At 58.0% G+C, this 26890-nt stretch overlaps 2 protein-coding genes across 4 annotated transcripts; one reads left to right on the top strand and one right to left on the bottom strand.

The window, feature by feature from the left end:
* Positions 1-3725: 3725 nt before the first annotated feature.
* CHRM4 (cholinergic receptor muscarinic 4) lies at positions 3726-20478 on the top strand. 2 transcript variants are annotated; one of them, XM_069784503.1, is made up of 3 exons: positions 3726-3905; positions 16900-16941; positions 17489-20478. In XM_069784503.1, the coding sequence occupies exons 1-3, from the start codon at positions 3851-3853 to the stop codon at positions 18964-18966; spliced, it is 1575 nt and encodes a 524-aa protein (XP_069640604.1). In that variant the 5' UTR covers positions 3726-3850; the 3' UTR covers positions 18967-20478. The 2 variants fall into 2 exon arrangements, with proteins under 2 accessions (XP_069640604.1, XP_069640605.1); XM_069784504.1 differs by lacking the exon at positions 3726-3905 and adding an exon at positions 10159-10910 and having other exon boundaries at positions 17489-20477.
* A 435-nt stretch (positions 20479-20913) lies between these two features.
* Positions 20914-26246, bottom strand: MDK (midkine). 2 transcript variants are annotated; one of them, XM_069784505.1, is made up of 5 exons: positions 26130-26246; positions 22512-22595; positions 22245-22406; positions 21975-22136; positions 20914-21532 (listed from the first exon to the last, which is right to left on the bottom strand). In XM_069784505.1, the coding sequence occupies exons 2-5, from the start codon at positions 22588-22590 to the stop codon at positions 21507-21509; spliced, it is 429 nt and encodes a 142-aa protein (XP_069640606.1). In that variant the 5' UTR covers positions 22591-22595; positions 26130-26246; the 3' UTR covers positions 20914-21506. The 2 variants fall into 2 exon arrangements, with proteins under 2 accessions (XP_069640606.1, XP_069640607.1); XM_069784506.1 differs by having other exon boundaries at positions 22512-22591; positions 26130-26157.
* Between the last annotated feature and the right edge of the window lie 644 nt (positions 26247-26890).

Genomic DNA, 26890 nt, shown 5'->3' with positions numbered 1-26890 from the left:
CCCGTGGTATCGCCCTGTTGCCTGCAGCCCTGGGCACGGGCAAGGAGACTGAGTTACTGCCCTGGCGTTTAGACAGCCACCTTCTGCCAGGCAACACCAGCTCCACGCCAGCGAGCGAAGGGGCTGCGTGCCTGAGGGCTCATCCTCCAGCCCGGCAATCCCTCCAGGGTGCCCAGGGTGTCTCCTCGCTTGGCCAAGAGCAGGCAGAGCGGCTGCCCCCGCTCCCTGTGTCGACGCTTTTAATGCTCTCACCAACTGCTGCGTGAAGCCTTCATGCCCGTCTCCCTTGGCAGGGTGATGCTTGGGAGGGTTGAGCCTTCCTCACTATCACAGGCTGTTTTTTCTCTCTCTGCCTCTCCCCTTCTGAGTTAGGTTTATTTTGTTGTTGGGCTGATAGACGGATTAGCATTTATCACCAGGCTGACTACCGGAGGGTTATTAAAAGTGATTTGCAATGTAAATACTTCCATCATCAACCACATTTTCTTTAGACTAGAGTTGACTTTTATGAATATTAAAGCCGTGTGGATGGGTTCAGCGGGTTTGTGGGAGTACGTCTGTCGGAGGGAAAGGGGGCTGGCTGCCTGCGCTGTGCTGGGAGAGGCAATCTGGATCCGCCTGAGGGCAAAAGGATCTGGTGCCAGAGGGAGGGAAGCGGACCGTGAAAGGTCGTGTGTGAGGCAGACGGAAAACCGGAGTGTTTTGGAGAGCGACCCAAAGAAAAGAGAGGGAGCGTGCAAGCATATGCACAAGGGAATCTCTCTATGAGTGGATGGGAGGACAAGCTGGGGCATTTTCGCTGGAGACCAGCGAGGGGCTGCCAGGCTGGGGGAGGGCATGCGGAGGGAGGGGGAAGGCTGGCCAGAGCTAGCAGCGAACTGGTTTGTCCCCATCGGGGACAAATGTACCCATCTCCTGAGTGCCCGCTCAGTGGTGTAACTACTCCTCTGCCTCGGGATGGCTACAGATGGGAGCTGTAACAAGCCAGGATGGAGCATCAAGGTGGCCACTTGCCACCGGCCCCTGCATCTCCCACCTCAGGGGCGGAGGGGAGAGGCGCGGCTTTGCCTCTTTCTAGGTGTTTGTGTTGTTTTGGTGTGAGGGCAGTTTTTGAGATGGAGGAGCCTGATGGAGCGTTGCCAACTGATAATGGAAGAGCAGCAACTGCTGATTAGACATCAGGCACAGCAAAGCTCGTGGGCATGGCTAAAAAGAAAAAAAAAAAAAAAAAGACAAAGAATCCATCCAAAAATAGAGGGTGGAAGTACAGAGATGAAAAAAGGAGATGCACAGTTACATGAAAAATGGCCAGCTCCAGGAGTATCCCAGATCCCTACAAGGTGACGTGTGCTGGCTTTTACTCCCCAGCCACCTGCCAGACAAAGCTGCGTCAGTCAAGCAGGATGGCACAGGTCCTAATCCCAAAAGAGAATAAGGAAGGATCTTCCTTTGCTTGGGCCACTGAACACGAAAGCAGGTTAGCCTCTGGCTTCTGATGTGGGGCAACCACAAGTCCCTCCTGTCCCACCCCACAGCCTGGCACAACGTATCTGCACAGGGGAAGGGTTGGAGCTGAGGTCAGATTCTGGAATGAAGTTGTTTTTCATGACCAGTGCCTACATGGCCTAAGAAGGAAGGTGATGTCACGTTGGAGACAGCTAGAGGGGCAGGTGAAACCCGCTGGCAGCCCATGAGCAGGGAACGTGCGAACATGTCAAGGCAAGAGAAGCAAGTGCTATCTTTAATTGGAATATGTATGGGGAGTCTGGGCTTTCAGAAACTCTACTTCTTCTGACTAATGAGAGCACATGAAGCTAGACTAAGAGTTAGAAGTTGAAAAGTTTTGATTCAAGTTGATTCCACTTTTTTGTCTCCATGACTAATCAGCTTTGGAAGATGACTTCTCGCTGTTCATTACAGTCTTTTGTCTATCCATGGGAGCTGTAGTTTGAAACAAGAGTCCAATCAAATAACCCAACTCCAGTGCAATCAAATTGTCTCCGAAGCAGATATTTCCTCAGTCTGATGAGTTCACACAGAGCATGGCAAAGGTTTTTTCACATTAATTTTTTTGGGGGGTGAGAAGGACGAGGAGGGGGTGGTATTTATTTGAGGTCAGGGCTTTGGAGAGAGGCAAGAGACTCCAATTAACTGGCTGGAGTGTTTGACAGGTTTTGGTCGGTGACTGCAAAAATAGTGTGGGCAGATATTAAGCTGGCAAAAGTCAGTGAAGCCTCACTGTGCTCGGTGCAATTGCGTGGCTCCTCACCAGCTGACTCTGGGAAAGCTTTGTCTTCTCTCTCCTCAAAGAAGGCAGGAAAGAGAATTAATACCAGTTGACTGAACACTCACTAAAGAAATGCCAGGATCTGGCCTAGGGTGACAAAAATAAAGATGGTGTATATCTGCCTCGCTGCTGTGGCAGGGGCCTCTCGGTGTGCAAAGGCAGCAGCTGAGCTGCAGATGCAAGTGCCGAAAGGCTTTAACCTTTTCAGGGTGCAGAGCGAAGCACTTGGAGCTGGAGATGTGTCATCAGAGAAAATTGTCTGAATTATCTTACGATGTTGTCTCTACTGGGATTCAGAAACGTGTCTTCATCTCCAGGAAGAAGATACCAGATTGCAGGATCTGGGGAAGAGAGGGGTCAAATCTCTGAACTGGGGACATCTGGCTAACATTTTAGATGAGATGTTGACATCGAGCGCTGGCCTTTAGTGCTACCTCCCAGAGCAAGAGATGTAAGAGAGGAGGAGGGTGAGGAGGTGAAGGAGTGGATGGTGGGAACTTATCTGAGACTGTAATCGCTCAAAGGAGGGCGAAAGTGGGGCGTTTATTTGTTTATATGTATTTATGTATGCAAGTGTGAGAGCTGAGCAGATGGGGAAATGATACCCATGTGTATCTGTGAGACAGTAGAAGTGAGAGGCAGCGGGTGGGTGAGAGAGTTGGTCTAGGTATAAGCAGAGAGAAGGGGAAAGGTGCAGAGGGAAGGGAAGATGGATTTTTTTTTTTTTTTTTTTTTGTTTCCATTTGTTTCTTCTCACTTGATGCTTTCTCATAACTACGAAGAAAGGAGAAAGCAGAACCTGTGGGGCGGTCAACTGATTATGAAACTGCCTGTTGATGCTTTTGTTCCTGGGGGGGGAAAACCCCCCGTCCTGAGCATTAGCGACAGCCGGGCGGAGAGTCACTTCGTCGCGCGTTTCGACTTTGCAGATGTGCGCGCCGGGACCGCGTTTTAACGCTTTATTTTGGGCGCCGGGGAGCCCGTCGAGGACTCCCTTTGCCCCCGGGCTCTGCCCGACCCCGCTCCGCTCCCTCCCGGCTTGAGGTCCCCGCTACTCCCGGCGCTGCCGGCTACAACCGAACGGGGCTTAACCCCCCCCCACCCCCGGTCATACCGGGGCTGGTGGCTGCGGGGGGGGGCGTTGGCGGCCCCGGTGCGGGCGGGGAGCGCTGTCCGTGGTGCTGCAGGGGAACGCTCGCCGCCCCCCCCCGGCCCAACATCTGGCGGGGAGCCACATCTGGGATGGGGGCGGAGGGGTATAAGGGGAGGGGGGGTTGCGAGCAGCGGCGTGGGGATTGGCCGCGGTTCCTTGACGCCGTGGTGCCCCCCCCCGCCACGGTGCGCCTTTGCGAGGGGGGGGGGGGCTGCACATCTGGGAGCGGGGGAGGGATGGGAGGGGGCGGGGGGAGGACCGGGCCGAGCCGGCAGCACCGGGCCCTCCTCTCCCCCCGCCCCCTCCCCGCCCCTCCCGCCGCTCACGGAGCCGCCGGCAGCCGCCAGAACCGGCCGGGGCCATGCGTACCGGAGCCCCCGACGGCGCGGCGGTGTGCTCGGCGCTGCACCATGGCCGCTGAGAACCGCTCGGCGCCGGGCGGCGGAGAGCCCTGGGGGCTGCCCGGTGAGTCGCTGCTGGGGGGGGGTGGTCCGTGGGCACGGGGCTGGGGGGGGGGGGAGGCATCTCCGTGGGTCCCCCCACCCCGAGAGTCCCTGGGGGGGTGGGGGGAGCAGCATGGCTTGAGGGTGCATGGGGAGGGGGGGTGCGTACACACCTCCCCCCCGCCCCGGGGGATGTAGCACCCGGTCGCTGCAGGAATTGGGGGAGGGGAGGGGTCTCACTGACAACTTTCCTGCACTCCTGCATCCCTCTGGGAACCCCGGGGGTGCCTCGCGGGGAAGGGACCCCCCGCACTGGTTCGTCGCCCCGGGGGGTGTGGAGACGTGCAGGGCTGCAGCCCTGCCAGGGCACCGGGACGAGGTCTGCCCCCCACCCCCCCTTCCCTGCTCCCATCCAAACCAACACCGCTTCCCAGGATCCATGGTCCAAAGCACCTCGGGTCCCTCTGACCATAGGAACTGGCCCTGGCATATGAGCAGGGAACCCAGGGCAGGGGGTTATTTTCTCCCCTGGTGCCTGCTCTTGGAAGGAAATTTGTTTTCTGGGCAGGAAACTACCTGCATGCTTTCTTTGCTTCCCTCTGTATTCCAACAAGAGCAGCAGGGACAAGATCCCATATCTTTTGGCTACTTTGTCCCCATGCCGGACAAAATCCCTTTGGCCCTCGTGGCTACCTCCCAGGATGTGACTAGGCAGAAGTCCCCCCACCTCTCCGCAGAGCCCTTTGCCAGGTTGGGCATTGCAAGGAGGGCAGATCTTGCCCCCTCTCTCCCTAGGTGTGGATCCCATCTGCCCTTTAGATCTTGCTGGCCCTCCTGCGCCCTCCCCACTGGTAACAGCAGAGCTGCCCCATGCTCTCTGTTGGCCCATTGTGGGCAAGAGTCAGGCAGCCCCACCCTTCTTTTCTTACAAAATAATGACATTGGCTTCAAATCAGGGAACAGTTCTTGTCATTTTTTTTAAATGAAAGCAACACTGGCTTCTCTTCTGTCCTGCTTTCAACCCGACTGTGCTGTGGCCACGTTTTCTAGCTGGTCTTTGCAAAGCCCAGGGCTAGGAGATACTTCCCAACCTGAGGAACAACCAGTGTTCCTTTGTGCCCTGCTGGCAGCTAGCAAAGCTGATGAGTTCTGCTTGGGTGTTTGGAGGCTCCTTGCTTTGTCACAGGTGCCTTGAGTGACCTCCGAGGGCGGCTCGGCTTCTCCTGCTACCACTTGCAGGATGAGCAGAGGGTCTGGGAGGGTTGGTACCCACCCAGTGGGGTGACTTGTTGATGCTGGCACTGTCTATCAAAATACTCAGATGCCAGGGTCCTAGACCCCAGGCTTTCGGTGAAACATCACCTGTGACAATGCTCACGTTGAAATCACAGGCGACAGCAAGATGCTTTTCGCTGTCACTACTGCTGGGCATCACCTCCTGCTTCCTAACATCTTGGCTTCTGTGATCTGAGCACCTGCTGGTGCTCTCCAGCCTGGACTAGGCCCACTGTGAGGCATCCCAACAAAGAGGAGGGCATCCGAGGAGGGGCGATTTCACCTGTAGAGATCCTAAGAAATAGTGACCCATCCCCGGTTCGCCCCTCAGCCGGGCTGGTGGCCAGCGGGCAGAGCCCCTGGGTGAGGAAGGTGAGGATGGGAGCAGGTATCTGGGAGGGAGCGGTGTCCCCGTTCCTGTGGGAGCCAAGCCAATGCGCCCTTGCTCAGAGCTGGCAGCAGGTTCCCAGGTCTGCCGGACGGAGCGGCAGCAACCCCGGGAATGACCTGGTGAGCGGGCAGCGGGAAGCTGGTGGGAAGAGAAGGAGGGCTACCGGTAAAAGCAGTTTGTTTATTCACACGAGGGGCATACCCATCTCAGCGGGTCAGTCTGTTTTCTTTCATAGAAGAGAAATGAACTGAAATGATTAATTAATGCTGTGATCCAATTACTCTGAGTTTGCAGAAGGAGCATGGTTTTTCTCTTTAAACTGTCCCCACGAGGATCCTATTGATCTCAGGTTTTGTCATGGTTGGAGTTTTGTTGGTTTGTTGTTGTTTTTTTTAAATTAAAATGACAAACATCTCCCCAGGAAAAGAAAAAAAAAAAAAGGCAAAACCAGGGAATAAAAATAGTGAGACCAGGATGAGCGGCTGATGCAGAACAGTCCCTAGCACACCATTACTGTGGAGCCCTTCTCCGCCTGCCCTGCTGAGCCCCGGCCAGTAGCATCCACAGAGGTGAAGACAGTTGGTGAGTGCCCAGCCGAGGTGGCAGATGCAGCTCTGCAAAGGCAACAGGGAGAGCAATAGCAAGAAGAGAGGGAAATGGAGGCTTTTTGCAAGGGGCTGCTGCTTTCTGCACAAATGCAGCTCCTCTTTCCGAATGCACACACATGCAGCAAGAGTTTCATGTGCGCAAGCTGACCCCTTCTCCTTGGCACGCTAAATCAGGGCTTTGATGGGCATCTTCTGCAGAAGCAGGAGTTGTCCTTGAGCCAGTCTCTGCTCAGCCTGACACAGGGCTATGCCCTTGTTGCTCTCCAGTAAGCCAAGGGAGGAGGTTTGCTTTGCATTTCAGCATCCATTCTGGGCTGGCTCTAAAACTGCATATTTAAAAGAGATGTGTTTCCGGGAGATGCAAGGGTGCAGGACCTGGTGCAGCCAAGAAGTGGAAATTTGGACCAGATTGTTTCCATCTACTTCCCCCCACACTTCATCCCTCTCCCAGCATCCCCCACTGATGCTTCTTAGCCTGCCCTAGCACCAGCACCCACCATGAGCATGCCAGGTGCCGGTGGTCGCGTGGGGCTCAGCACCTGGGCAGCGTTGAAGCCTCTTCAAGCCGGTGTTTGGAGCCACGCCAAAGCCATCCCTCTTCTGAGGGATTTGGGCAACCACTCAGAAAACAGACACCAGTTTCTAGGAAGACTTACGTGCTTTTCTGCCCAGGGCTCAGGCAGGCTGGGCAGTGAGGGTCTTAATGGGTGGCTGTTATCTAACTCTTAGCCAAGTGGAAGAGTATGCCGGCCTTGACCATCCCAGGAGAGCACTGCCCACCACGACATCCCTTTAACCCTCTAGGAGCACAGGGAAGGCTCGCTGCATCCAGACCCTTGAACGTACCGAGGTTGGCCCTTGCGCTATATTCAGACAAATTCATTTTCTGAAGCTTCAAGGAGGAGTTAGGTATTTCCTGGACAAATGAATCTGCTCCCCGGGCAGGCTTGCCCACTATGCCAGTATTTTGCTGGTGCAGGAGCACAGGGCAGGGTGTTTCCCCTATGGGTCCCCACCTCGATGTTTAGCAGCGGGGTTTTAGCAGCAGACACACAACCAGTCCTTGTCGCTCCCGGCAGACACCCGAGTGTCCCCAACCCAGTGTGCATGTTGGCATCCATCCCACCTTTCCTGCTGATGGATGCGCTGGTCCTCTTGGGACTTGACTCTGGGCCAGGACAACATCATTTGGCCTAGCTTCAGACATTGATTCCCCCAGCACAGTGAACGTGAGCAAACGAGGCTCTGCTGGAGATGCTCCCCAGCCCGACCCCTCGCGTGCCAGGCACGGCTGCTCACGCCTTCGCCCTGGGGCTGCTCCCGGGACCCTCCAGAGATGACTTCAGCCCAGAGGCTGCACTGCACGGAAGAGGAATTCCAACAAAGGCTCGGTTTATACCTTGTAAAGTGTAAGTTTGCTAAGAAAATTAACTTCACCAGCCTGTCCAAGCCTCCAAACGCAGCAGCTGCAGGCACAGAGCCTCATCCCTTTGACAATCCCTGAAACCGTTGCTGGAGGTCCTGCAAACCAGAGCCATGGGAGCGACACTGGCCCTCCCGTCTTGCTGTCACCCTGTCCTCATCACCCCTGCATGTCCTGTGCAGTGTGGCCTTCAGTCCCGCTCGGTGCATGAGGCAGTGGCAGAGATACCCAAGTGCCCCGTTCCCTTCCCACCCCACAGTTCCCAGCGTTAGGCAGGCTGAGACATGCTGGTGCAGAGGACGTGTGCCCACCCTGGGTGCTGTTTCCGTGACTCAGAGAGGGCTGGAGAAGGACACAGGGAACCACAGGGCTGTTTTTGCTTGTCTTCAAGAGCCTCGCAGAGGAGTTTCATCCTCGGTCAGCTGGCGCAGGAAGAGCAGCAGCTGGGAAGTTTGTCCTTTAAAGGCAGGACTCAGCGTAAACCATCGAGCTCCTCAGACACAGCGGGCTCGGCCAGAGCTATTGATGCGGTACCAAGCTATGGAGGCTGGCTCCGTTCCTCTAGCCAGGAAAGCCAGGCGGAGAAGCAGCCCCCCTGCTACCACAACTGCTATTAAATCTAATATATTTTACAGCACCTTGCAGCTTGGCAGAGGAGGCAGCAGGGGCTGGCAGCAGCTGGAGGTGTCTGGAGGAGAGGGGTGCTGGGTGAAGTGTCATCTGCAGGTTTCAGGCTCGTGGCGGAGCTGGTTTACGTCGGCCGGTTAACATCTTCAGGCTCTTTAAACAGAATTAGATTGATTTGTCTGTGGGAAACTAAGAGCTCCGGTTGTGCAACACCAAGGTCTGAAAACATCACTCTGTAAACACGATGTCCCAGGCCCTCGTGTCTGCTCCAGGTCACGGGGCGGCTCTCTAGAGGCACGCCTGGCGCCTTGCTTCGATATCTCCTCCCTCGCGGACCCTCCTGATGTTGATGTTAGCTGGGCCCCCCCCCTCCCCGGGCAGTGTGGCAGGCTGGCTCTGCCGCAGAGGGACAGGCATCCTTGTGGGATCTTTGCATGACTGAGATGGGAAGGAGTGTATCCTGCATCTCGGCATCTCTAGTGCCTTCGGGGTAGTTTGGATCCCTGCTCTGCTGGCAGTTACGTCATGTGCGGTCCTAGTTAAAGCCAAAAAAGTGCATGCGTGTGTGCAGAGAGGAGTGGAGAGCAATGAAACCCTACTGGCATCAGCCTTTGCCTGATAACAGGCGAGAGTTGCCTGGGCTTGAGTCTGCCTTTCTGCAGCACTTAGGAGCAGCATCTAGCACGGCCATCTCTAGGCTGCTTGCAGAGCTCCGATCACCCACCATGGCCCATAAGCGATGCCCAACTCATGAAACCCTCTGCTATCACTTGCAGCCGCAGGCAATGAAGTGACTAAAAACCCTGCCCAGTGCTGCAGGGTGCTGCCTGCGGCGTTAGTGTAGGGCCATGACAGGCTGGGGACCACCATCCTGCGGTGAGAGTGGTGACTCCTTGGTGGAGCTGGGCTGCCCCGAGCAGGAGAGCTGCAGCCCACGAAGGTTTCCAGCCCCAGCACAGCTCCCACTCTGCCCAGCCAGGAGCTGGTGGGAGCCTCCAGGGAAGGCAGCAGGCAGTCTCTGCATGAGGTCTCTCCCTCTTGGAAGATTTTCTTAGGGGTCTTCTGTGGGGCAGCTGTGTAATCCCTCCCTGGCAGCAAGAAGCTATTGCCACCTCCTTCTCCATCCCTCCCCTCCTCTGTTGTCACCATGGATGGGGATTTCCTACCCGCTCTCCTCCCCACGCTTCCCGTGCTGCCTGTCCGTGCCCTGGGCTCCCCTGTTGATGCCCTGGGCTCCCCTGCCCACCTTCTGCTGCAGCTCCTGTCCTTCACCTTCACTCTGTTCCCTTGCTTAGGCATCACCTCCAATGGCAAACCCTCTGGCAGGTCTTGTGGCCAAGTGGGGTCTAATATTTTCAGTTTCCTTTTTCATTAGCACACCAGAGATTCCCCTCTGCTGTCTGTCCCCAGGACTAGGGCTCTCCTCTGTCAGGTCCACATTCATCTGGCAGGGCCCTTGCTCTTGCCCAATTTTCTGCCCTTGGCTCAGGGCACCAGCTCTCTTTTCTCTCACCCATTGCTCAGCTGGCTTATTTATCCTCTCAAAGCCCTGCAGGGCCTCACCCTGCTCCATGGGGCAAGCGGCTCTAGTTCCCATTGCCCGCTCTTTAAAATTTCAGATGAGCACCTTGGGTGTTTTCGCTCACGGTGCCTTGGCTCTGGCACGAGTTGCTTATGGAGAAACACAGCCCCCCACACCCCCCACACCCCCCTTCCTGACAGCTCTGCTCTGCCAGAGCAACACCGCATCCCTGATTGCCTGAGCTGCATCCCCACTCCGTGGCCTGTGGGGACCCCAGGGTGGGGGGCAAAGAGGGTGGGTGCTGCGGCTTTCTGCGTGGGGGCCAGCCCCCGCCTTGCCCAGTGCCAGCTCTGGCTCCTGGGGGGGGGGCTGGTGCCCTAGGCAGGTGGTGGGGACCTGGCAGGAGTGACGGTGGCTGTGTGGGGCAGTGGCAGGGTGAGGGGGCTTCCCTGCAACTGGCTTCCCCAAAGAGGGGCTGAGTCCATCCCCCTTGCCGTCCCCAGGCAAGGCCCATCATTTTCCCTGGGGCAGGGAGAGCTGCTCTTCCAAGCAACCACATCTGGGGTCTTGCAACTCCCCGCACTCTTGCCCCCGGTCCTCCAGCACCGTCTCTCCTGCAGGCACCTGATCCCGGCCACTAACCTCTCCCCGGGGAGAGCCCAGCTAATCCAGGCAGTCACTTGTTGCTGTAATCCTCTCTCTCCCTCCTTCCCCTCTGCCGGCTGAGCCCAAAGTCCTTCCCGGCAGCGGGACCTGTAGGTCCTATTAAAGCTTCAGCCCAGGGATATAAAAGAACGTGAGCATCTCTCTGAGGCAGAGAGCATTAATGCAGTAGACGGGAGGGGAGAAATGCAGCTCTAGCCCAGGCTCAGCTGAAAGCCGAGCACCCTCCTGGCTCAGCGGCATGGGCTGAGCTCTGCCACCAGCCCAGAGCTGCAGCCTTGAGTGGGGAGACAAGGCAAAAGGCACAGGAGGGAGAGGACGGCATCCCCCCACGGCCCCGCTGTGGGATGCTGCCGTGGCGAGCCTTCTCCCCCTGTGATGTTACCCCCCGGAGCCGGTGTGGGATGCCGCCGTGGTGAGCCTTCTCCCCCTGTGATGTTACCCACCGGAGCCGGCGCAGGCGTGGGAGCCGCTGGGGAGCCGCCGGTGCCCGGGAGCTGCGGGCTGGGCACAGCAGGGTAAGGCTGGGCTTTGGCTTGCATGGCATTTGCTGGGCATGCTCGCTATTAGTGTTCTGCTGATGGGTCATTTATTGGGCCTAATAATTGGGTGACAGATGGTTATTTAATTGTCAGAACGGCCAGCGTGCTGGTAGGTTATTTATAGGAGTGACTTCTAACCACTTAAAAAACACTTTCTCACTGATTTGCTTCTCAGCTGGTAATGCTGTGGGTAGGTGGTATGTAGCCCCTTATGAGCTGCGTGTGATACAGGGCACGTTAGGGATACACGCAAGGACCGGGGGGGCCAGCTCAGGCAGGGGCCGGCAGCCGTGCCAGCTGTGGGATGCTGGTGAGTGTGCTGGGCGCTACTTATGTGAGCAGCTCATAAGCCACGGCTCTGACCTGCAAGCACTTCTCACGGCTGGGTGCACTCTGCCTTGGATGGGGTGCCCCAGTTTTGCTTTGAAACCTGGTGACAACCATCTAGTTACAAGCAGCCGTGAAAGCAGGGGAGGGTCCTGGCTTGCTCAGGGCGGGTGGTCAGGTTAGATGACTGCAATGCTCCTTTCTGGCCCCGGACACAGCAAATTTTCAAAACCTGATGCACAAACACGTGTCAAGCGTGGTGGTGGGGACCTCCAGCCCCCTCGCCTCCCCCTGAAAGCTGGCAGCTCCTGCGCTGCTGAGCTCAATGCTTCTCTGGTGGCTCCAGGAAAAGCCACCAGAGACTCCCAGCTCATGGGGACGGAGGAATTTGCTTCGCCTCATGAGAACCAGTTGAATAGCAGAGGAAGAAAGAGGAATAAATCATTCAATGGAAAAATAAAATGCTCAGATTCACACCATACATTACTTGCAAGGAGCAATTCCTCTGGTACAATAGCTCAGATCTCCTCTGGAGCAGGATAAGGACTTCAGGGGTTCTTTGACCCTCACCGTGCCAGAGGGGTGCCAGCACAGCCGCCAGCTGGAGCCAGGAGGGAGCCCCACCATCTTAAAGCAGCAAATCCCACTGGCCCCTCGTCTCCTTTCTGTTTTCCTGCTTGGTTTATTGCCTTCATCGTTCCTGATGTGGAGGCATGGGAGCAGCCTGACACCAGCCCGGCAGAGCCTTCCCCGACGGGGCAAACCCAGGCTAATCCCCCCACCACGCACCGGGCCTCCCCCTGATCCTCTCCCCATATATTATATATCTAGGAGCTCTATTTTCACACTCCTTGAGAGGTGTGAATCCGTCAACCAGAACAATCCTTCACTAGCTGTAAACTGGTGCCATGACTCAGGAACTAATTAACGGCTATTAGATAACGCAATTAGCACCACAAACTGTCACCCTCCGTGAGTGTCCCTTCCCTTTGCGTGCATAAGCCATAAACACAAGTATCTGTTCAGCATCTTCTATCCCTCCCCTCTTTCTTCTCCCTCCTCTCAAATTCTGGTTGTGGCTGGGCTAACTGCCCAGCCCTGCATCACATCAGCAGTTTGACATGACGGAACTAATCCCATTAAGAGTTTCACCCTCTCGGCGCTTTTAGGAAGGCCAAGACAAGCAGGGGGCCAGCAGGAGGGCTGGCCCAGCTCTTCCCGACGTCTACGCCAGAGCTGATGTGCCCTGGCCCCAGCCCTCTGCATCCAGCCGGAGCAGGGGGTGATGTGTGCCTTCCACCGGGATGTGGGATGTCTCCTCCTGGAGATGGGCAGCACCTGGAGCCCCACAAGGTCCATCAGGAGCTGGCAGCCACGGCCACCCCAACCCTGCTGGGGTGGAAGCCCCTGGGCTCAAGGTCTCTTCAGCTTTGCTGTTCCTCCAAAGGGCTGACTGCACCCATGCAGGGCAAAAGCTCATCTCCTTTGGGAGCAGCTCACACTTGGAAGCCTCTGCAAAAGTAATGTTCTCTCTAATTCCTCTCCTTCCCCTACAAACGTCTTCTTCCCCTGACTGGCGTGTGAGTGTGGGGCTTGGTTTCTGGTGGCGTGCGTGCACAGCCCTGCTCAGTCCCAGAGACCTCACTTCAAGATGCACATGGACCAGCCGTGACTCTGCCCCCACCTGCCCCCGCTCCCCCCGCCCAGCCCTGAGGATGATGATGGGGCTGGGACGGAGGCAGTGACAGAGCAGGGAGGGGGGGGCAGCTGGTGATGGCATGAGGAATGGGGGCTGTGGAGGGGTACAGGGAGCAGAGGCAGGGGACACTGGGGCAGTAGGGCTGCTTGCTCCAGAAGCTCATCCCACAGCTCGACGTGCCACCATAACACGGGCATGCGTAAATACCAGCCTCTCCCACTGTCTTTGCCGTGCCAGTGGGGAGAGTGGCAATCTCCTGCCACGTGGGGAGTGACAGGGTGGGCAGGAGGGAGTGAGACCCTTCATGGGGACATGGGCTGAGTGCTCAGTAGGTGCTCGGTCACTAATTGCACCCGATGGAGCACCTGCCTGTAGCCAGTGCAGACTTTTTGGGCACAGGATGACCATCAGCAGCAGTCCATGACAGGGATTTCTCCTTTCCTACCTGGCAGCAGGCTGCAAAGCACTTTTTGTAGGGGCTGACAGGCTGGGAAGGCTTGCCGGCGTGGCACATGAGGTGTGTGGCAAGGAAACAGCAGGAGCTTTCCACCGTGCCCTCAGATGTCACCCTGTGACCAAGGAGGGGTGGGCAGGACTGGCTTTGCTCTCTTGCTCTGGAGCAGTCTCCTCGCCCGACAGTGGTGGCACCCATGATCTCAGGCAGCGATGGGGACCCTGCTGTGCCAAGTGCTCCCAAAATAGGTGCACCCCACCGAATTACAACCTTCTCTGCTTGGATCTGCGGCTGCTTGTGCCTCGTGTCTTCATCCATAACATGCAAGACGTTGGGTGGGAAGGGAAAGGTGTCTCCCTGTCTTGAGCACATGCTTGCTGAGTGCTGCAGCGGCCACAGAAACCCTTAGACCAAAAGATGCTACAGGTGAAGAGTTGGAGGCTCCTAATGGCTTCGATGGAGAGGAGAAAACCATCCATAAATCACTGCCAGAAGTCCTAGGGAGGGAGGAGGCTGGTGATGGAGTCTGCTGCAGCTAGCTGGCAAGAGCAAGTCTGGGAGAGAACCCCCTGAGTGCTGCAGACCAGGGATGGTGTGTGCAGGCTGAAAAGCCCATTGGTGCTGCAGGTAGGGGCCTCAGCCCCAGGAGCCCTTCTGAAGCGGCCTCTAGGCTTTGCCAAGGCTCCATCTCCTCCCTGGCTGAGGTGCCGGGAGGGAGGCGGGGGGCAAAGAGGGATGGAAACAGGGAGGGTGATGTGGGATGGGGAGGGAGAGGAGAAACGTGCTCCTGGAGGTGCAGGAGGAGAGAGAGGGGCACTGGGGGACATATCGGGGAGACATTTAGTAGGGAGACCCCAGGGCCTGGAGAGGTCCCTTGGCGTCTGGGGGCTTCACGGTGTGGGGGACAGTGATGTGGCTGGTGTGAGAGTGGAGTCACCCCGGTGAGTCCGTTGCAGCACCTGCATGCTCCCTCCATCCTTGGGTACATCCTGGGGTCGCGGGCAGAGATGGGGTTGCCCGAGGACTGTGCCCCACGCAGCCTGGGTGCTCTCCATCCCAAAGGCAAACAGCAGGATCTATCCCCAGTGCCTATTCATGGCTTGGTCAGTCGCTCTGAGACCTGGTGAACTCATAGCATCCTTGCCCTGCTCCCAGCTCCGGGCTGAGGTGCCTGCCCTGCTCAGGAAGGCAAAGGCAGTGCCGGGCTGTTTCGGCGAGCTCAGAGAGAGTGTCAGGGACAGAAGAGAGAGACGGCGGAATGGAGAGAACAGAAGCTGGGGAAAAAAGGGGTGCCCAATAGGCTGGGGCATGGCAGAAGATAGCTAGGGTCTCTGAGGTGGGGGTTAGCGGTGTACACATCTTCCAGCTTGTACGTGGTGTTGTTGTACGCCTGTGTTGTATGTATCTTCACACCCTTAACCATTCTTGTTCCCCCTCCTACCCTCAAACAGGAGATTGCTTTATTTTTGCCCTTCAGTGAAGGCTCATTTTCAAAATACCCGTTGAAGTCTTTCACCCTGAGGCTGCGTTTGCCTCTGTGTCAGCACACCAGTTTCCAGCATGACCTCTGGGTGGCATCCAAAGACATGCGAGCGAACCAGTCTTCTCCTCCATTTCTTGTGACCTGTACAAACAGTTTTATGGAGCAGGATAAGATAGACTTTTCTTACTTCGGGCAACTGAGAACACAAGCCTCTGTCAAGGCTGATAATGAATTAAATGCACTTAGAAGGGGGCTGCCAGTTCACGAACTGAAGTGAAAAAAACCTGAAACCCTCATTTTAGCAGAGATGAAGGAAAGGTTTCTTTTCAAGATTTTCAAATTCTTCCTGGGAGAGCTGGGGTAGATGTCTGCTTGATTGCTAGCTTGTCTGATCGGTTTGATTAGCTGTTACAAGAATGACAGCTAAATCTCTCCATATCACCAAAGTGAAGACTTTAAAACTCATTTCAATTGTACTGAAGCCAACCCCCAAACTGCCACCATTACATAGTTCTAAGCCATTTTATACTCTTATCACCTCTTCTCGCATCCCTGGCTGGGTGCCCAGGAAGGATGGCAGCAGAAACCGCTTACCCTGTCCCTTGATGCATCCCTTGCACTTGGAACTGGGTGCAAAGCCAGGCAGTGCCACCCGGCTTTCTCACCCCATCAGTATTCAGTATCTACTGAAGGGTGTTGCTTTCTTTTCAAAGCCCTTTGTCTTCATGGGCCGTGGGTAACAGGCTCAGAGGATAATGGTACAGAGGTATTTCTCTGTCCCTCACCCACATGTAAGAAAAGCCCAGTCGCTATCGCAGCTGTAGCCTTGCTAATGCAGAAGCTGCTTTAATGGCTACATTGGTACCCAGGCTTTAGCATCGCAGCAGCCGTGCTTCCATTTTCTCACACCTGCATCTCTTTAAAAAGCAGGTATATTAAAACCTTGGCTGCTGATGACAGAAATCTCCTACCCTCAGCACAAACGAAAGGCAAAGGCATTTCTTTTAAAAGACTTTAAAAATAAGAACTGATCCCAAAGCCTGCCAAATCCCATTTTGGAGAAGCGCACATTAGTGGTGTGTTTGTACGTTTAGCAAAATCAAATTCAGGAGTCCCAGGCGCTTGGAGCCAGCACCATTACCCAAGCCAGCTTGCAGAGACATGCTGTGCCAAGCGCTCCCGCTGCGTGTACCGGCGTGGACGCCCGCCCGCTGTGCCAGCTCCCGCTGGGCTACCGGCAGCAGTGCCCATGGTGCTGGGTGGGCTCTCTCAGGACCCCCACCCCAGGCACCGGGTAGAGCTGCTGGGAAGGCTGCCCTTGCTGGGCTGGTGGGGTCAGGGTGCCCCCAGCACCCAGGGTGATGCTGGTGAAGGTCCAGCAGGTTTCGGAGACCTGGGTGGTGTGGGAGAGGCAGGTCTGATGGGAAGCTCCTCTGTCCAGCCCACTTCCCCCAGCACCTTTGCTTCTCCTTCCCCTTCCAGGAAATTCCCTTTCATCCCAACACATCAGTTTTGGTCCATTGCTTTTTATTAAGGTCCATTCTCCTCTTACCTTGTGGGGAGGGTTAACCACAGCCATCTCGGTTTGGATGAAGGCAGTCTTTCTGTCCATAATTCTTGCCACCTTTCATAAATAATTCCAGGTAGCAGGCTGAGATGGCTGCCTTCACCCCATACATCTCCACGGCCTGTGTGGCTGCAACTGCAGTGTGATGCGGGACTGGGGGAAGGGGCCAGCATTGCCCGGCATCGCTGACTGATGGCACTCATGGCCCCTTCCCTCTCCCATGCCTGTTGGGGCTGGGCTGTGAACCAGGCCAAGCCAAATGACCTGGTTTTAGCTTTGTTTGGATTTTCAGCATCTGCCTCCGAGCAGTGTCACCCCTTTGTCAAGACCACCTCTGTGGGAAAGGTTGGTGCCCCCTCAGTGAGACGTTGTGGGACTCGCACGAACTCCTTGGGGCTGAAGCTGTAGTGTAACTTGCTGTTTTCCCTGTCCCAGATTTCATCTTCCAGAAGGAGCTGTTTGCTGCCAGAGACCCAGGTGAGCTGAGCGGACCATGGCACAGGCTTTGCAGGGTAGCTCTGTCTTGGGGAGGTGCTTTGGGGAGGCCAGTGGGACATTTCTGGTTCATACCATAAACCTGCTCTCATCCCTGGGGCAGGGCACCGGTGCTGTGCCGTGCTGTCCTTGCAGCCAGAGCTGTGCGTCGCTGCTCGGCTCCGCAGCCCGCTTTCTCCTGCGGCCTCTTAGCCTCTCTGCGTGTCTCCCTGGGGCACACCAGCCAGCACTGTGCTCCTGCTGGGAGGTGGTTCCTGGCCCTGCAGAGAAAAAAACCATCGCACCCTGGCCAAAGGGTCCCTGCAGCCCTGTGTGTCTCCTCCATTGTTAAACAGGGATGCAAAAGTTGCCTTCAAAGAGCTCCCGGCGGAAGGCTGCAATGGCAGAGGGAAACCCAGTAACACTGGGGATTTTTTTGGGGCTCTAGCCAACAGCAGTGCTGGCCTGGGAAACTGAGGAGAGAGCAAATGCTGCCAGCACAGGCTGGCAGGTATGATATTTTCCCTTTCTGTCCCCGCTCCCCTTGTAGACCCCATGCACAACCTCTCTGCTCAGCCCTGGCAGGCGAAGATGGCCAACCTGACCTACGACAACTTCACCCTGGGCAACCGTTCCGAGGTGGCCATCCAGCCTCCCACCAACTACAAGACGGTGGAGATGGTTTTCATCGCCACGGTCACCGGCTCGCTCAGCCTCGTCACTGTGGTGGGGAACATCCTGGTGATGCTGTCCATCAAGGTCAACCGCCAGCTCCAGACTGTCAACAACTACTTCCTCTTCAGCCTGGCCTGTGCGGACCTCATCATCGGGGTCTTCTCCATGAACCTCTACACAGTCTACATCATCAAAGGCTACTGGCCGCTGGGGGCCGTGGTGTGCGACCTGTGGCTGGCCCTGGACTACGTGGTGAGCAATGCCTCTGTCATGAACTTGCTCATCATCAGCTTTGACCGGTACTTCTGTGTCACCAAGCCCCTGACGTACCCAGCCAGGAGGACCACCAAGATGGCAGGGCTAATGATCGCAGCAGCGTGGATATTGTCCTTCATTCTCTGGGCCCCTGCCATCTTGTTCTGGCAGTTCATTGTGGGCAAGAGGACGGTCCCTGAGAGGGAATGCTACATCCAGTTCCTCTCCAACCCAGCGGTGACCTTTGGCACGGCCATCGCTGCTTTCTACCTGCCCGTGGTCATCATGACGGTGCTGTACATCCACATCTCCCTGGCGAGCAGGAGCAGGGTGAGGAGGCACAAGCCTGAAAGCAGGAAAGAGAGGAAAGGCAAGTCCCTCAGCTTCTTCAAGGGCCCCCTGATCAAACAGAACAACAATAATTCCCCCAAGAGGCCTGTGGAGGTGAAGGAGGAGGTGAGGAATGGGAAAGTGGACGACCAGCCCTCAGCACAGACAGAGGCCACTGGCCATCAGGAGGAGAAGGAGACCTCCAACGAGTCCAGCACTGTCAGCATGACCCAGACCACAAAAGACAAGCCCACAGCAGAAATCTTGCCAGCGGGGCAAGGACAGAGCCCATCCCACCCCCGGGTGAACCCATCTTCCAAGTGGTCCAAGATTAAGATTGTCACCAAGCAGACTGGGACCGAATGCGTCACCGCCATCGAGATCGTCCCAGCTAAGGCAGGAGCCTCTGACCACAACTCCCTGGCCAACAGCCGCCCGGCCAACGTCGCTAGGAAGTTTGCCAGCATTGCCAGGAGCCAAGTACGGAAGAAGCGCCAGATGGCAGCCCGGGAGAAGAAAGTCACCCGCACCATATTTGCTATCCTGCTAGCCTTCATACTCACGTGGACTCCATACAATGTGATGGTCCTCATTAACACCTTCTGTGAGACCTGCGTGCCCGAAACAGTGTGGTCCATCGGCTACTGGCTCTGCTACGTCAACAGCACCATCAACCCAGCCTGCTACGCCCTCTGCAATGCGACTTTCAAGAAAACCTTCAAGCACCTTCTTATGTGCCAGTACAGGAACATTGGCACAGCCAGATAAACCGGCACTCAGGGACCACTTCAGCAACGTTACGGAAGCCCTTCCCTTTGCCTCCTTTGCCGGGGTGGGCTTCCTCTGCTCCCCACTCACAACGGTGCAGACTGTGCCGTGATTGCAGATGACGCCCTTCATCCAGTGCTGACGAAGGTCCAAGGCACCTCTGAGCTGCGGCTGCCTCACCCTGGCCCTGGGGACTAACGTGGGGAGCCAGCGGGAAAGCCGGAGGGAAGAGAAGGAGATGCGCTCACGAGGACCCTTCCCCAGCTCCCTGCTCTGAAGAGATATTGGCCAAACGGCATCAGTGTTTGTCCTAAGACTGGATGCCTCTTCTCCCCCCCCCGGCTGACCGTCTCCAGGCCATCAGAGCTTGTCTGCATGCAGACGGCCTAATGCTGGATGCTTTCAATAGGTTTTAAACTGTTTATTACCCAAGAAATGAAAAGAAAGCAGGGCCAAACATTTGTCAGGGCCAAACATTTGTCAGCCATCTTGAACCAGGCTGGCTCGGGCATGCTCATGGGGAGTCCTGCTGGGACAGCCAGACCCCCTCCCAAGGCAGTCAAGATTACACCCTAGCAGATTGGGCAAGCTCCTTCCTTTCCCTTGAGAGATGCCATGGTACATCCTCACCCAGGGACCCGGGAGGTGTGGAATTTTTCCCTGGACTTCAGCTCCGCTCTCCCCTTCATGCCCTTTCTGCCCTTGGCCAGCAATTGGCTGGACAGACAGACAAACCAAGCATCTCACTCCTGGGTGAGGAGTGTGAAACCCAGTCACGTCCTACAGTGACGGAAACTAAAACTGCAAAGAAAAGCAGTGGTGCGGTAGAGGACTTCTCTCCACGACCCTGGGGAAACGTGGGCCCTGAGAAGTCAGCAGCAGCGACAGTGAAAATAACTGTCCTTGGGAGGGACGGGGAGAGTTGGGGGGTCTTGGAGGGGGTTGGGAAGAGGGTCTACAATGTGGCCGAGGTGTCCTGTATCTCATCTCGGCCATGAGCAGGTCCCTGCTCTCCCCATGGCGGGTGTGGGAGGCCTGATGCACGGCTCTGGGGAGGCAAGAGAGGACAGCAGTGGCCCCCAGCCCTGCTCCTGCCCTGGGTGCAGGGGGGGAACACCCCAGGGAGGCTGAAGGAGCCGGCTGCTGAGCTTTGTAAATGGATGTAAACCTGTTGTTGGTGTCGTGGCGGAGCCCTCAGCATGCAGGCTTCAGCCAGCGTCTCCAGCCCCCTCCCAGCCCACCTATGTGTGCAGCCCGGACCACCCCAGGGCTGCTCCTCAGCTTCGCCCAAAGCTGGGTCTCTGCAAGCCTTGGTGGACATGGCTGGGTGAAGGTGAGGGATGGGACAGGGCGACGATGGCACTGGCAAACTCCATATCCATTCCCACGGCGGGGTGATGCTGTGCAACCTGGAGAAAGTCTGCCCCGGCCCAGATGGGGATCCCCCCGCCACTGCCTTTAGGATAATCCACATACCGGTGCCCAAAATGCCTGGCGGGCCTTTTAAACTGTTACAACCACAGCCCAACCCACCCCGAGACAAATAAAGACCTCGCACCAGAAACCAACAGCCATGGCGTAAGGAATGAATGAGTCGTCACCTGGTCGCTCCTGCCCAGCTTCCCAGTGTCACCCACTGGTGACATTCCCTGCAGCGTGTGGGCAGCAGCCCCATCCCTGCCACCACGTGCGTGTGGCATCCAGGTCCTCACCGCCAGCCGCGGGGTGACTTCACTGCTGGTCCCGGTGGGGTCAGCAAAGCTGGGGTTTCTAGCACAGCAGCACCTCATGGGGATGACAGGTGGGTTCCAGTATTTTTTTTTTTAAAGATTTTTATTGGAAAAGAAAACAAACCCCATTTTCCAAAAGAAGTGAGAGCTCCGACCCAGCACTGGTGTTGGCATGTTGAAGGCAGAGGGGCTGCAGCCCCGGCATGGACACACATGGTTAGAAGTGATGGAGGAGAGGGGACGTGGTGGTTCCTGGGGGCGGTGGTTTTGTTTTCCCCGGCTGCTGCAGCAAAGTCATGCCCTGGCCGAAGGGATGCTGGAAGAAGCCTCCCGAGCTGAGAGCAGTCCTCATGTGAGTAAGGGGCATGAGTGATGGGGTTACTCCGGCATTCAACACCCAGCCCTTCCCTCCGGCACTGGTACCTGGCAGAGGAGCTAGGAGGCTCCCGGGCTTGTCAAAGGATGCTCTAAAGGCAACTCATTTGCGCCAGAGGATGGAAAAATGTGTGCTCCCATCCCAGCTCTCCAGGCGCATCCCAGTGAACCCCGACACCAGCCCAGAGGAGGTGAGCGGGATGCACTGGCAGTGGCGGCGGGGCAGCGGGGGGGCTGGGGTGGGCAGCCCCTCCTGCGGGGTGGGTTTGCTCTCTACAACACTAGCGATTAAAACAAGGCATCTCAGTGAAAGAGGAGGTCATGGAAAAGAAGAAGGAAAGGAGGAGGAAGACTGGAGCGTGGGCCGGCTGCAGGTGGGCGTCCAGCCCCGTAGGCACCGTGTTGAGGGGCCGATGAGGATGCTGGCTTCCCGCTCTAGTCCTTCCCCTTGCCCTTCTTTGCTGCACCCGAGAAACACAGGAGACAAGAGTTAGTGCATCCGCTGGCAGCTCACCGATCCCCTAGGTGCTGCCGTGGCAGAAACGTAGCCAGCGCGGCCGGCTCGGCACAGCGCAGGGGCCACATCCCTGCAGGCAGCCTCCCCCCACCATGAAAAGCCACATTTTGCACCACCCCACTGAGGAGAGTGGGAAATCCCTGTCCCACCGAAGCTGGCAGTGACTTGTGGGGGAACCAGGATTTTTCCTAGCAGCACCTCCATCCCACCCAGCCAGCAGCCAGACTTTGGGGCTGTCGCATGTGCTGATACAGAGGGAAGAGCATCTTCCGTGATCCCCCACACCACCAACAAAGCCCAACCCCAAGGGACCAAGCTACCCTTGGAAAGTGTCTGCCTGGGGTCCCAGCAGGACCCTTCTGAGGACAGGAGTGGTGGGGACTGACCTTTGGACTTCGACTTGATCTTGGAAGAGCACGGCTTGGTCACATAGACGATCTCCTCACACTGGGCATTGTACAGGGCTTTCTTCAGGATGCCAGAGCGGGTTTTCACGCCCGTCTGAGCACTACACCCCCCCCAGCTCTCAAATTTGTACTTGCAGTCGGCTGGAAGAGAGGGGAGACGCATCAGCGCTGGCCAGGACCCAGCGTGGGCACCAGCCCCAGCCACCCAGCCCAGGGTGGACCCCAGATCCCCCACCACCTTGCGCCCACCTCCAAACTTCTTCTTCCAGTTGCAGGGGATCTTGCACTTGAGCTTCTTACTCTCATCTTTGCAAGTTCCCTCACGGTAGCCCAGGCCGCAGTCCTTGCTGTTGGGGACGCAGGGTCCCCAGCGCCAGTCCTCGCACTCGGAGCCGTCCTTCTTCGCCTTCTCTGCGAGGGAAGGGGGAGCGGGTGCTCGCTGCAGGGACATGGGAGCACGCCCCGGAGCTGCCCCCTGCCCCACCGGCCCCCCCCCGACCCCCAGCCGCCCCTCACCTTTCTTGTTCTTGCCAGCCTCGGCAGTGGCGGCCAGCAGGATCAGCGCCAGGAGGAGGAGGAGGCCCTGGACCTGCATCCTGCCTGGGGAGGAGGGAGAGGTTGAGGTGGGTTGAGGGGTCGGGGCACAATGCGGCAGCAAGGAGGGGGCATGGGGGGGGCACACCTGGGAGTGAGACGGCGGCTGCCTCCTTTGCACACATGCACCTGTGGGCGTGCGTGTACACCCCCATGCCCTGCTCGTTGCCACCCGTTAGACCGTGTGTATTAATTACAATAGGAAGGTTAATTGTGCAGCTGCCTCCGGCCAGGGAGCTGTTGGGCTGGAGCTTGTTCCCATCCCTTCAGCGCCCCCCATCACCCTGTGTCTGGCCAAAATGCTCTTGCGGGGACCCCCGCACCCCACACAGCAGCTGGGCAAGGCCCTTTGGTTGGGTGCACCCAGCACCAGGCTGCCCCAGGGTCCGTGCTGCTCCTGCTCCCGGAATGCAAAGCAGCCCCTGCCTGCATGCTGGCAGCAGCGGTCCTGCTCCCCAGTGCCGGTCCTCAGCCCCTACCCCCCTGTATTTCTCTGTGGCTCCTTTATCCAGCACCCAGCAGGCTGCCACCCCACGCCAAAGAGCCCTGGGGCTGGGGGAGTGCAGCTGCCATGGTACCTTTCTCTAGCTCCGGAGGAATCCCGGGGAGGGGGGAAGAAAAAAGCCCAGCAAAAACAAACCCACTGCCATGAGGGGTCTGAGAGCTAAACCAGCAGACTAAACACCTAAAAAAAAAAAATCCCCACAGCGTGGGAGCTCGTTGGAGAGATGGAGCGGGAGAGCTGCGCCCACTGCTGGCACCGCGGCAGCTGGCACAGCACCTGTGCATGCAGAGGGTGTGTGTGCATGCATCTGCATGTGTGTGCACACACCTGGGAGCAGGTCGGGGACAAGTGTGCATGCACACAAGGGTGCAGCTCCTGGGGCCCTGACGCTCCCCCCTCCACGGTGGCCTTGGGCCAGGTGACGGTTCCCCCCCGGCTGCCACCACGAGCGCCCGTGGGACACTGCTGCCAACACTGGGGTCCCAGCTCCCGCTCCCAGCAGGAATGCAGACGTGCAGAGCCAGTGTCTCAAGTCTGGTGGCCCCTTCCCTGATCCCCCAAGCCTTTTAGGATGACACCCATATCTGCGTGGCAGCAGCCAGCCAGCAAATATATTACACGGCTCCATGATGGGCTTGGCGGGACCGGGCTGTAGAGGTCAGGGCTGTAGAGGTCAGGATGCACGGTGTGCCCCGGGGGGACATCAGCGCAGGGAAGAGCCCGGGGTCAGCATTTGCTCCCTGCCCCCAGGCTCCCTGGGCAGCGTGCCGGAGAGAGCAGCTCCCCGCATTATTCAGGCTCCAGCTCAATCACCTTTCATGCATCCGCCACCGCGAAGCGGCCGGCTTCGCTCTGCATTGAACTGTCACAGGGAATTACACAGCCCGGCTGGCTGAAGGCGCAGCCGAGGGGGTGAGAGCTACCTTCCCCCTCGCCTAGCCCGGCTGGGAGCCATCCTGCCGAGCACGGCACGGCTCAGCTCTGTTCCCACCCAGCTGCCTTCAAAGCGGGCAAGAGCTCAGCCAGGATGGGCTGGTTACAGATGGCAAGGCTGGGGCTGAGCTGAGTTATGGGTGCTCCTGTCGCACTTTCTGCAGCAGCTCAGATGGGGCAGCACCTCTGATGCCTGCACTATTCAAAGCATCCCCCTGATTTCAGGTGCTCTGTAAACTTCTTCCATCCTTTGCTGCAGAGAATTTCCCTGTGCTCCTGCACCCACCTCACAGCCCAGTGCCTTCCAGCTCAGGTCCTGCGGACTCGGCTTCCGAGTGCCCAGGGCTGATAGCCCCAGCTGCCGTGCTCATCCCTGCCTCACCTCCAGGCATGGACACCCTCTGCTCCCCACGGCACAGGTACCTCGGAGCCCTGCCCATGTGTACATGGGGATGGGGGGGGGGGGGGGGGTCCGAGGGGCAGCCCAGCTACAGCCCCAGGGACTCCTGGATCTGCTCCCAGGCTCTGCCCAGCACATCATGTCCCCTAGGCAAAGGTCTGCAAGGATCCTCAGCCACGGCTCATCCTAAAGCATTCATAAGGGAAAAGGACTGCAGTTTTCCAGCTGGTTTTCCAAACAGCCTGATCCCTTCTTTGCTGGTCAAACAAGAGCCGTTCCCAGTCGGGCTGCCAGTGCCTTTAGGCATGTTTGCACAGCCCAGCTCCTCCCGCATCCCTGCAGGGCCCTGGCTCCTCTCCTGCTCAGATCCCGGCTGGCTCTCAAAGCGCGTTGGTCTCTCCCAGGAACGGGCTGTACACGCAGAGCAGCCTAGAGCCTGACCACACCGTGGCAGTCCTGGTTTCCCCTTCTCCCCCCCCCCCAGCTGGTTTTGAATAACCTAGGATCAGCTCCATAAACTAAAATTGCCTGGTGATGCTGAAGCAGAGCCCAAATCCCCACCACTGCAATGGGAGAGCCTGGACTCCTCTCTGGACACCGCTCAGGGCCAGGCAATGCCACCGGCAAGTGCTTCTCCGGGCCACGGCATCCTCGCCAGCTCCTGTCCCCTCACTGCTGCCCCGATGCTCTCGTGAGAGCTGGGCTGTCAGCCCCCTCGCAGCCCCTATTCCAGCAGCGGGACCTCTCGGCTCAGCAAAAGTTGCAGTTGGCTCTGGCAGAGGTGGGCGCAGGACTGGTGCTCTCCCTCCCGTGGGCTGAGCTGCTCCCCAGGCGCTGGGCAGGGACCCCATGGCTTGGGGTACCCAGCACCCCTCCAGCAGGAATTTCCCTGCTGCCAGGAGAGGGGAGACTGAGCTTTTCCATGTTGAGCCAAGGCGTTAGCGGGATCAGGAGGCTCTGCTGGAGGTACTGGAGGGGAGCAGAGCCGCGGGGGCTGTGGGGCTTTCCAGGAGACAGCCTCACCTTGCCCCTCGCAGCGAGGAGATGGTGCTACGGGGTGGGGGGGAAAGGGTTTGCTCTGCGTTCTGCCTATACATTGTGGGGCAGAGAGGGGAACAGGCAGCGTCCGGCCACGCTTCTACCTTCTGTTCCCTCCCCAGGGCAGATGCCGTGACCCCAGTACAGCCCCTTCCCCTCCGGCCGGTCTCCCCCATCACCCGAGCCCTCCCCGAACCGGCGTGGGGTGCCCCCCAAAGGGGGGGGACCGGGACTAACACCCCAGGCCACTGCCTCAACCCCTGGGTGCTCTCTAGGCTTCTTGCCTCCCTCCAAAACTCCTTCCTCCTGCACCTCCAGGCAATTCCTGGGCTCCTCGAAGGCGAAAAGCCCGCACCCGCCGTGGGGGGGGGCTGCCGCCCCCGGGCCCCTTGCCCCAACCACCCTTCCTGCAGCTCCTCCCCAGCCAGCACCACGTCCCCCCACCCCGATAAAACCCCTTCTTCCCTCAGCCTGGATTACAGCCGCCTTCCACAGGGAGGAAAAGCTGGAGGGGGGGGGGGTCGCCGCTCGCCTTGCCGCCCATCCCCGTGGCGTCGGGCGGTCCGCCGGGGGGGTTTAGGGTGGTGGTGGTGGTGGGGTGTCCGGACCCCCAGGACCGGAGGGCGGGCTGTGGGGGGGGGATTTGGGGGGTGTCCACACTCACCTGCGGAGCGGTGCGCGGTGCGGAGCTGCTGCCTTTGTGTGGCGGCCGCGTGCGGAGCCCCCGCGCAGCGCACAGCGGCCCCTGACGTCGGGCTCGGCTGGCAGCAAAAAAGGTGGTTTTTTAGCCCAAAAAAACTTTGCGCAAGCTCCTCCTCTGCACACACACACACACACACCCCCCCGCCTCCCCTGGCCAGGCACAAAGGCAGGCGGGCAGGCCCGCCGGTGGAGGGGCGGCCCCCGGGGGGGCAGGCTGGCTCCCCCCGGCCCCGGGTCGGCGGGGAAGGGGGGGAGCGTCGGGTTCCAACGGGACACGTCGCTGTGTGTGTGTGTGTGTCCCCCTTGCCCACCCTGTCTCACCTTCCTCCGGGCTCTGCTTCTTGCGTTGCTTTTCAAGTACTTTTTTTGTCGTGGTACCCACGAAGCCGTGGAGGGGGGGGGGGTTCAGCTGAGCACGCACCCCCAACATCACTGAGCGGCTGAAGGGGTGGTTAATGGTTGGACTCGATGATCTTGATGGTCTTTTCCAACCTAAATGATTCTATGATTCTATGAACAGCCGGGCACGGCTCCCCTGAGACCCACTGGAAGATGGCCCCTGGGGGTAGATGGAGTGAAGGGAACCCCCTCCATGTTTCCACCACCAGCTCCGTGGATGCCTCCTTCCCCATCAAGGCCACTGGCGTTGATGGACAGACAGACCTTTCATGGTCTCTACCCTTTTCACCCTTCTCCACTTGTTTTGCCCCTTGCGGGAGGGTA

Source organism: Haliaeetus albicilla, chromosome 5, assembly GCF_947461875.1.
Source record: "Haliaeetus albicilla chromosome 5, bHalAlb1.1, whole genome shotgun sequence".
In the NCBI taxonomy this organism is placed as follows: Eukaryota; Metazoa; Chordata; class Aves; order Accipitriformes; family Accipitridae; genus Haliaeetus; species Haliaeetus albicilla.
The sequence above is the reverse complement of the archived record's forward strand: the minus strand, read 5'-3'. Positions and strand labels throughout refer to the sequence as shown.